Here is an 11,245-nt window from a genome sequence, read left to right as displayed (position 1 = left end):
ACTCAGATAGACAAATCCTTCTAGAAGCAATTTTTAGTTTCTAAAGATCTTTTGACTTTTCGGAAGTCTTGTAAAATAGGCCTTTATTTGTAGTGAAAATTTTGAACAATGTTATATGTATAGAATTTTATTTTTATTTTTATTTTTTGTACAGAATTTGTACAGAAAAACAGTTGTCTTCTAGTAATTGGTTATTGCTAAAAACAGTTTTTGACAACAAATCACAAGAAGAAAACTATCTTTCTGTACCAATTATGTTTAAAAAAAAAAAAAAAATCCGTACTTGCAGATTAATTGGAAAAATTTATACCGTTGTTTCACAAAATTGAGTATGTATATTATCGTAATCACAAAAGAGTCGATAGTTTCTCCAACAATTTAAAAAAAGAGATTTCAAGAAGTTGATTACATATATCATTCTAACCAAACACCTCCACTCTACCCCGTGGGGGCGGGGTAGGTGTTCTTTAACTTTAATGAACGTGTGCAGATAATCACTTCTTAATCTCTTGATTGGGAATAATCGAGTTAATGGCAAAGAGGGTCTTCTCCAACATAAAATGGTTAAAAAACCAAAAAAGAATATAAAATGTGTTCCAACCATGTGAAAGGGTATGGTGCAGGCTTCCCATGTAGGAGAAAATAATATAATTTCTTGATTTTTTAAATATTTGGAGACAGATAAGATTTGGATTTTGGACCCTTAACTTTTGGAGAAAGTGATGCCTTGGGAAGTTTCTTATCCCCTAAATCTCAATCTCGATGATAATTATTATATATTTAATCATCTCTTCAATCAATCGCTTAGTCATTTTGGAGAATGGGTCATGCCTCTGTAGATCATATTTTGACTAATCATATTTCTTTATCATGGAATGTAACGGCGATACAAGGAAATTACTATACAAATTTAAGTTAATATTTCTCCTATAGATCGAAAGAGGAAATGTAAGGTTTCTTGCTGCGATGTATATAAGTAATATTTGGCAAAATAAGTAAAATAGTGAGTTGGACTTACTTTTTAAGTTCAATCAAACATTAAAATATTAACCTTTCTTGAAGGACAACTTGATGTGATTGGTAACACACCTAGAAGATGATAAACACATACGCAAGTTCATGTGTGTACTTTAAGATTTAAATGAGACAAAATTGGATCCCAAGATCTTTTAAGTATTGGGTGCTTAACGTAGTTCATATTCCTAACAAGTGGCTTGTTAGAGGGTTTCGAAGGTTTACCTCGACTTTACCTAAAGGAAAAATGTCATGTGCTGCAAAGACCTGTCTGGAATATTTTGTTCACAGTACTACATTGGCTGAAGTTTAGGAGGTGTACATGTATCTTTTTTTATTCTTATGTGGGTCCCTTATTTGATCTTCCTATAACACAACACTCCTAAATACAATGTTCAGATTAAACTAGGCAAAATATTCTAACTAGCAACAGCTATATTTCCTTCTTACACATAAACAACACATGCACCTAGACAAAACAGGCTGTCAAGCTTAGTTTTTTAAACTATGATCATAATTATTGCAGAACATGAATTATATGACTTTGTATTAGCCCCATAAGAGAACACACTTTAATTTTCTGCAGGTTGATCAATGAGCCTAATAGGAGAATTCTGCGTTTGGTTTGGGTACGTATATTTTCTCAATAGACTCAATCTTGCATTGAGAGTGAACCACTCTAAATTGTATGTGCTTTACTTGCTTTGGATTTTCTTTTTTCACGTTATTATTTCGGAAGTATGGATTTTTCTTTTCATGGTGGCATAATTCTGATGCCTGCCATTTTTCTTCTATAATTTTTGATATTTTGAGTGCCTCAAGTCTCAATCTTTGCCTTTAATGGTGTATGAGAATAAACTCACCCCACGCAGTGTAGGATGAGCTTTTACTTTACTGGGGGCACTATGCTAATTACAACAATAAATCTCTCTGTTATAGCCATTCATTGATATAATTTAGGATGACAGAAAGATCTGTTTGACAAATATTATCTCATATGATCAAGTCTTAATATAGTCTAAATTCAACAATTTTTACTATTAGTTAGTTTCAATTATTTCTGGAATCCATTAAAAGAATTTTCCAGCCTGCTTTATATATTATCTGCACCTGATATGACCAATTTCGCAAACAGTTAGGCATAAGTTGTTCTTGAAATCACTTGCAGTTGTAGCCTGTTCAAAAAGGTGGATTATTAAGAACGAAAATAAAGTAAAAATCGTGTTTCTTAAGTGTCAATTCCAGTCTAATATTGTATAGCAAACATTATGTACAGAAGTTTTTGTGTATGTTATGTTTTCCATGGAGTTCAATGCTTGTTTCAGTACTTTATATCTTATGGCCACCAACTTTCGTCTTTCAGGTATGGCAACTGAACTTCAACATACGATAAATCTGTCGACTAGGGCTTCAAGTGAACACTTTTTTGCTTATCGATTGAGGTTGAAGAATCATTCGAAAAGTGACTTTTGCAAGCTCAGATGTTCAATGGATAGGCTGCAGCAAAAATTACCCAACATACAATCCATGAAGAATACAATGCTGATGCATGAAGAAATTTTCAATCAGCAGGTGTGAATTATGCATTTCCATCTCTCTTTTGTAATTTACATTCTTTTAATCTTCAAAAATTTAGGATTTTTCTTACCAGTTTTATGCTTATGCTAATGTAGTCGAAAAATGCTATCTAACACCAGTGATATTCAACAACTAGCATAAGTGTTACCATATAATGGGCTCAATAACAATTGAAATCATATGACTCATTTAATTGATCCTATCTTTTAATGATACTTAATGTCATCTAGACTAGTGTTGTAGCATCATTGGTACTAAATAGCATTATTTTATATAGTTCACATTATCAAACAAGTGATATGATCTACACAAATTGCAGGTTCGAGAGCTCCATCGGTTGTACAATCTTCAAAAGAAGATAATGCACGAGCTTAATAACAAAATAACACGAAAGGCAGGGGTAAAAGAGACAGATATTAACCACCATGCGTATAATTTGAGAGATGATCAAAGGGAACTGAGTGGTAGCTGCTCAGGGGAGAGCTCAAGATTGCCACTCAAATTCGACCTCAAAAAACCTGCAGAAGAGGGCACACCATCTAGTACTCAAGTGAAAAAGGAAACAAAAAGTGTAGACGAAGAAGCTGATGTGGAAACCGACCTGACACTGAGCATTGGGCATTGCCCAAAGGAGAAGAGGCCGAAAAAACAATGCAGCCCACAATTAGGGGATCGCAAGCAGTCGAGTCGTTCGACAAAAACGGGCAAAGGAGAAGAATACGGTGAGCCAGGCTCTAGTATGAGTAGTACAAGTGGCACCCCAAATCAAGCTAACAAGCGGCCTCATTGGCTGCTACAAGATCTCAGCCTAAATAGAACATGATCTTACTGTCTATAGCCATTTTTAACACGACATCCATGAAGAAATTCCTTGTTTTTAACTTAAAATGTAAAATGTCATTGAAAAGGTCAGATTGTATAACTATTTGACAACTTATTTCTCTGCTTCATTTGGCCTCATTTTGTAGGTGACATACATAATCCAATGAACACCATTTTCAGAATACGACATTTGTGCATGTATTGTGACAATATAACAGTTAAATAAAGCTCAACCAATCCATGAAATAATATTTCAATAACAGGTAATAATCGCATCAGAAGAGTTATACCACAGTAGCAGAAATCCTCAATCTTATACACAGCGTCTTGAATCTTGATTACACTTTCACATGCCCACCAAAAAAGTCATTGATTAAGCAATAAAGCATTTGAAAGTTCTACTAAAGGGTCCCCTTTCCATCCAAGTAAAGAAAATGTATTGAGGACAAGACAGTAAAAAAGGGTCTTGAACAGAGGTTGCCATCGCACTGTAGCCGCATATTTGCAGTATGACACCTGCAGCAATATATCAACACAATCTGAGATCCAGGTAAAGACGTGCGTTCATGTTAAAGAAGCCAACTTATCATAGAAATTAACATAGTTATTCTCAAGTACAGGAAATTCAGCAGAAAGCACCAGCAGAAGTTTTCAGTATTCTTTTAATAACAATGAATATATTCTCTTTATAATTTAAAACTGAGATTCTTAATTTAGATGCTATCAAAGATCCACAGCAAGTGACAAGTAAAAGAAAATGAATAGGATCAAATAATCTGTAAAAAGAATTTGTCATCAAAACGCCACTAGTTAAACATTTTAAGTCCAGAGTCATATTTGAAAACTTTATTTCATTAAAAACAGATGGGAAATCCAGTTCAACCTAGATTTTAATCAACCATGACATCTATTTGACCAGAAATCGAAGAGTGCTTCAATGAAGATTGAGTCTTTCCCAATCTTTGCAACAGGTGAAAAAGCATTGCTCCGAACATAACACGGCTAAATGTACATATGCTGATTCAAAATGGAAAGAAAATGATAAGACGCACGCACGCATGTTTGTTTCAGTGTCTGAACTCTGAAGCCTCCAAAACTTCCACCAAATGTGATACGTACTACGAATTTGATATTTATGTCAAGGTTATATAGATAAGGTTAGAAAAGTACCTGTACATGATATAATGGGCATATCGGATTTTCAGCTGCCAAGGAGGACTCTCTGAGGATCAAGCTGCCCACTGCAGTAACTTGAAGGCACAGCAGAAAGTTCCTGCCTTCCTCTCCACTCCTCACCGGGCTTCAAAGTGATAGGTTTTTCCACTGCAGCAGCCTCAACACAAAGCATGTGCTTGTATTCATCATCTCCAAAATCAGCCATTGCCTTTGCCTTCTTATCCCAAGGATTCCATACAACTACAAGCAAAAAACAAAAGCTCAATTCCACCTGAAAATCTAGAAAAATACAGTAAATGCAGACTGATCATAAACCAAATATATCACCAACTCTAAAAATAAGAGAAACGAACAATAACTTTAAGCAGGGTAGGAGAATTGATTCTTTCTTCTTTTTTTTTTTTTTGGTTATGGATTATAGATAGACATAGGATAATGATTATTTTACTATTATAATTATTTGTAGTATAATTTAAGTAGGAAATTTTTATATTGATTCCATTAACAACCAAATTACTAACGTGGTATTCACGAGATAAGAGTCCCTTGATCCACATGTCAAATGTTGACCTCCCCCTTACTCTTACAGGAGGGTTGAAGTCAAATCTTAAACCTTCATTCCTCCTATCCCCTTCATCTATTTTCCATCCTATCTTGGGTCATGTTTAGGCTGCATCTGCAAATCTTTTCAAGGTTCCAGAACATTTTTCATAAAGAAACCAATTTGACACTGCAAGTTATATCCCACGTAATATATTCTCTGCAGCTGAGACATAAGTGCCAAAAGCCGTAAAAAATCCATATAAAATTGTTGGCTCCTGAACAAATGCACAGAGATACTCAAATCTTACCTGCATCAGGAAGCCCATCTTTACGGATCACAAATGTCCGTTTCTTTTCATGATCCAGGATCGCAATCTTTGTGGGTGTGCTGAGGTATATTTTGTCCACCTGATGGCACATATTAGACTAATAAGTACTCGAGAGTATTATAGCCAACACAAAGACAAAATGAAGGGAAAAGCAGCATTGATCTACAAAACTTACTTCTGATTCAAAAGTAATTGCATCCCCTTGTTCAGTAAAACGCTGCTTGTTCTGCAGATTATCAAGATAATCCAAAGTTTCCAATCCTTCGACTCGAACTTCACTGAATAAAAAGAAAATGACATAATTAAAAGTCAGTGAGAAACTAAATAATGAGCTCAATAGTGAACTGTCAGTCCTAGGTTTGCATTGAAACAAAAATTGCATATTGTCAGCATGTCTATGATAGATGGTTGAGACAACCATGAAGCTTCTTATACTTTTTATAAATTAAAAATAGGAAAATATGAAATTACTTAACTCGAGAAGCTCAGCATTATTTAGGCATGTAAGGAATCACTTTTATACTGTACATGTAAACAATAGCAACCCACATCTTAAGTATTAAGGGTAATTTTGGGAAGCATTAAGATTAGATCTCTGGTTATTAGCAAGGTCAAGGTGGTATAAGCATGGGAGAGGGAAAAAAATAAAACCAACTTTGAAAAATCATGTTACAGATTCATTCACAATTTAAAGATAAGTTAAAATATAACTCAAAATTGTAGCAAAATAAGTCCACAACCAATAATTACAGTGTTATTTCAACAGATCCACACTATCACATAAAATTTAATTTTTCCAGCCAAAAGTCTGCCAAATATTCAGGCATCAGCAATATTATCCCCCACCCAACCCAACATTAAAATTTGCATGTATATTGAGGCACATGCACATGCTCATAGCAACTCCAAATTCAGGATTCTCAGATAAATGGTGACTTCGAAAAGAGAAAAGACACAGGAAGATGCTCATTGATTAAAAAAATCTGACATAGGATTAATAGATAGATAAAAAGAGACACCGAGGGTTGAGAAAAACAGAGGAAAGAAGGCTGGGCAGACACCAATCATGAGCACAATAACATAGTTAATCACCAAATACTATTCTCATTTCTATTTCTTCCTGTTTGAGATCAGAAAACACATCACATGCAATACAGGATAGAACTAAATCTAATTTGACAAAGATTCTTGTACATCTTGTAGGATCGGAAAATACTCCAAAATATTCAAGCAAGAAAAGAGTCCGTGCTATAGAGAGATATCTCACCATCATCATGACGTTCTATGGAGCCGTGCAATTGTATGTTTCAGATGCTTTAAAGATGACATAAATATTTCATGGCAGAGAAATAAAGAAAAAGGCCTTGGCTGTATGACGAAAGTCATGAGAGAGCAACACTTGTTCGAAGAATTCCAGACCTTTCTCACAATCTAAATACATAACACTTCATATTTCCTTTAACCTCTTCAAACTCAAGTACTCACTTTTCTAAGGTCCCGTGGTTGACACCAAACAATTTCATCATCTCAAACTACATGCTCACCAATCTATTACTCAATGTCAAAATTCACAACAGCCACAACTTTAAAGAATGCATGTGCTACTCCTTTCTTCGAAAGTAAAGCATTATTAAACAAGTAAAAACACAAAATTGAAAACATTCTAAACATGACCAAATGCTTAACAAGTTACACATATATGATCTATTTCACACTCCTTATTCCATAAAAACAAGCAAAAGCTGATTGGTTGAATAGCCTTTTCTTGGAACAATATGGCACGCAATTTACTGAAATTTATTGTATAATACTCGATAGAGATCAACTAAGGTAAAAATACGAAATGTTGAAGGTCTTATAATATTGGAAAATATATAAAAGAACATTTCATAAAATGGACAGATTGACTTTGTACTATAGCAAGTATTGCAGTTTTTGTAGGGTGGAGAGAGCAATCTTCTTTTCAACTTGTAACTATTTTCTTGTTAGAGGCATTTGATTTTACAACAATTTTAGGGATGGTTTTGCCTTTGGTGCACAGATGACACCACTAGCAAATCTGCATGCAATCTAAAGCTTACAATTTCAACCTTTAAATTTAAGAAGCCACCATGACTAACTCGTCTTGTTAAATTTAAAAAGGGAAGCAGGTTGCTCAACCCTCAGACAATTTCAAATACACAAAGGTTTACAAGTGGAGGTTAAGGAGTTTGGAGTACATTTGGGTACATTTTATAGGGCAGAGCAGAGGCAGTTACTTTTGTCTTCTTTAGAAATTACAAAAACAGATTCTGTCACATTCACAGTATATCTTACGCTTGGACTATGCTCTTTAGTTATGCTATAATAATCTATTTATCAATTCAGAGAGAAAAAAATCACACATAATTAATGTGCGTCAACTTCACGATGTACCTGATATCTGAAACAGAGAAATAGGTATGATATGCAAATGTAAATATAAAAGGCTTTCCATCAGTGTTGTTATTCCTGATACGAGACGTCAACATAAGATCTCCAGAAGGTCCCAAAGTTACCCGTAAGCGGAACTCAAAACTGCCAAAAAGCAGTGGAACACCAAAGATAAGAATCAAAACAATAATCTTAATAAAAAAAACCAGATTAGTAAGCGTCCCACCAATAAAACAACCACAAATATCTACCTATGAGGCCAGATTTTCATGTCCTCTTCAGTGGACTTGAGGATCAAGTCAACAAACGTCTTAGTGGGGGAGTTGGTTGGAAATGGAGGGGGATTGGTGTCAATGCTCCAAAACCTGTTTCTAGCAAATCCATGCTGCTCAAGAGAGCCATGATTGGAGAACTGCAGATATCGAGAATTTTCATCTCATCAAAGACCAAAGAGAAATGCACTCGTAAGTGGAAAGGAAAGAGGTCATGAGAATACTTGTGGAAAGCATATAGGAATCCCTCCACGAATTGGCTTTGGAGGTTTGAAAATGGCCTGCAAAATATGGAAAATATCACTTCTTCATTTAAAATAGACACCATAAATGTGACTTCTATCATTCAACAGAAGATAATTACTGTAGTAGGTTTAGCTTTGTCCATGAGATTGAGGACCAAATGATTATATTGCCTCAATCAAATTCCATGCCATCCAAGAGATAAAAAATGGAATGAAAGATGTAATGATACTGGCCAGCAATAAAAAATGGATGGATGATAGATTGAGGACTGTGTAACATCTTGCAGTTGAATAATGTCATAGCATTGCAGGAATGGACAGCTGATAAGAATAACATTTGAAACTATTCCCTCATAGCGAAGGAATAATTTACATTATTACAGTTAGATAGCTCGACTTTCTACAACAAAACCAGATGCTAAATCCACTGGCAATTACTACACAAATGACAATATGACTGGACAGGCAATTTGTAACTAAAAACCATTTATAAGAGAGAGAAATACCTTATTACTGACGAAAAGCAACTCCTCCCCATGATCATTTTTCCATGATGTCACGTGACCCCCAAAAAGATAAACCTGTAAATGAGATTAAGATTATAAACATAGCGGCTTCATAAACATTCGTAACGTGCATTTAGAACAAATGTGATACTGAAATACTTTGTCTTAGAAATAACTTAGAATAGCATTTAAATAATCCCCAAATACGTCTACACAAAAGATAGGCAATCCAAGGTCTCGCTAATGAAAGATGATACCAAAGAAAGATAACTTCTCAAAAAGAAAGTTTTCAGGTACTGCGGAAAACCATAGATGAGACATATTGTTAGATTTATCAGTTAACAACAATATTAGTAGAAAACCAAAGAGTTTTTATGGATTAAATGAATAATTTTTGTATTGCCACGAACAATTAATAAGGTAAAAAAAAAATTAAAAAAAAAAATTGAAAGAAAAAACTCACAATTTAAGGTGATTCATTCTCATGCAACTACAACTTCCACTTGCAGAATTGCACTATATCAAAGAAGAGAATTACAATGTGTCTTGGGCATATACTATGACAACATAAAGGAGGCTTTCCCTAATATCCTTTATATATGAGAAAAATATAAGAGCAACCTAATACATGTGTGAATTTGACAAATAGAACGGACGTTCTGCCCAGACCGTCGACCTTACCTCCGACTAGAGGAGAATGTGTATAATACATTAGGCTCCGCAAAACCAACAAAAGTACGAACAAAGGAAAATGATTTACTAATTGCCATCATTATTTTACTTATTTTATGATAAAATAATGCTCGATGTATTTTAACCTGTTTGACATGGACATTCAACTTCAGTTAGGATAGTTATACAACATATCTAACAAATCAAACATCTTAGATATGTTGATTCAGAGTTTATCTTGATGCAAACATTTGGCAATTTGAGATATAGCCTAGTCAGGTGTCTCAGGTAGATACTTCAAAGCATTTAGAAGCTTGTAACTATTTCAGGTAATAGCTAACACAAGTGGCTCACAGGAATGTATGTCAGTGATAATCAAAATAATAAAAAATTATTAACCATATTCATGAGGTGATATATAGATAATTATTTCCAAATAAGGATTTGATTTCATTTTTGCAATGCTCAAGAACTAGTAAATGTATGTGATGGACTATGCTGCATTATCAAAATCAACTCAAGTTATTCTATACTTATTGTACTATGCTGCATTATCAAAATCAACTCAAATTTAAGAACAAATATCTGATTGAAATGAATCATTTTTCAGTTGATGAAAGATCATTTTCGTATCCAAATCAACAGCTACGGGAAAAGCACATACATATGTGTAGATACGCATGCATAGGGTATCCGATTTAATTAAATAGCGCAGATCAAACGATTAAAAATGGAGATCAACAAAATTGAATTATTTGTCGCATCATTTTCAATTTTACTACAAAGTACAGATTAAATCTCAACAAAAAAATATAAAAAAATATATACTAAAAGGGTGAAACCAAGATACGGCGTCGTTTATATGTTTATACATATACCTCGGCGGAGCTGCCGCGGGCTTCTCGAAGGACGACCTTCTCGAGGCCATTGATTCCCTTACAAATCTCAACCGGAACCCTGTCGATCGCTGCCGTTACCGCCGTCGTCGACGACATCATGTGACGTCACAATCGACAACTATCTGTGTCTATATATGTATACAAAATTGTCGGTCTCAGTTATTTCTGTGGCATTTCATCAACAAATATTCAAATTATGCATACTGAAAAAAAATTTCAATTTCAAAATTTTAAAGCGATTGAATTTTGATTATCAGATTTTGGTGAGAAGTGTGTGCTTTTACACGTTTTCTGTGGGTTTCAGTTTTTTATGCGAATCCGTTTTATAAGAGAATGTACCACGCGATTCTGTTTTATATTGAGCAAAAGAATTAAGGGTAATTATTACCACCACAATTTCTTTTCATTACACCACTTAATTGTATTAGAAGTCCTTAATCTTTTCTATTATAGTACTTATGTTCCCATACTTTTTTCCCCCATATTCTTATTCTCAAATTTCATTAATCAGCACTTTCAGTACAAAAAGTCCATTAGTTATGCATAAAGGACTATTTGCCCTTCATATTTTTAATTGGCAAAAATTAGCATATATGGCCATGTTTGATCCACATTTTAGAAAAAAATACATTATTCATGTCAAATCAATGAAAAATATGTGATTAAAAAGGAAGGAAATGTTATAGATTTACGTACAATATTATTTTATTGAAAAATATATGATAGAAATAATGTCAAATCACCGTTGAAAAATGTATTATTTTAAAAATAATGTGG

General features: G+C 34.0%; 2 protein-coding genes across 2 annotated transcripts; one reads left to right on the top strand and one right to left on the bottom strand.

Annotated features, from left to right (window-relative positions):
- Positions 1-936: 936 nt before the first annotated feature.
- On the top strand, positions 937-3,598 carry LOC111390905. Its single transcript, XM_023016024.1, has 3 exons — positions 937-1,643; positions 2,378-2,586; positions 2,912-3,598. The coding sequence occupies exons 2-3, from the start codon at positions 2,380-2,382 to the stop codon at positions 3,413-3,415; spliced, it is 711 nt and encodes a 236-aa protein (XP_022871792.1). The 5' UTR covers positions 937-1,643; positions 2,378-2,379; the 3' UTR covers positions 3,416-3,598.
- Positions 3,599-3,637: 39 nt separating this feature from the next.
- LOC111390904 (putative glucose-6-phosphate 1-epimerase) lies at positions 3,638-10,802 on the bottom strand. The gene is made up of 9 exons (XM_023016023.1): positions 10,448-10,802; positions 8,898-8,972; positions 8,371-8,427; positions 8,126-8,286; positions 7,878-8,018; positions 5,638-5,740; positions 5,442-5,541; positions 4,585-4,830; positions 3,638-3,930 (listed from the first exon to the last, which is right to left on the bottom strand). Exons 1-8 carry the CDS (start codon positions 10,565-10,567, stop codon positions 4,616-4,618), a joined length of 972 nt encoding a protein of 323 aa, XP_022871791.1. The 5' UTR covers positions 10,568-10,802; the 3' UTR covers positions 3,638-3,930; positions 4,585-4,615.
- Positions 10,803-11,245: the final 443 nt, after the last annotated feature.

This window comes from Olea europaea, unplaced genomic scaffold (assembly GCF_002742605.1).
Source record: "Olea europaea var. sylvestris unplaced genomic scaffold, O_europaea_v1 scaffold724, whole genome shotgun sequence".
NCBI classification, from domain to species: Eukaryota; Viridiplantae; Streptophyta; class Magnoliopsida; order Lamiales; family Oleaceae; genus Olea; species Olea europaea.
The sequence above is the reverse complement of the archived record's forward strand: the minus strand, read 5'-3'. Positions and strand labels throughout refer to the sequence as shown.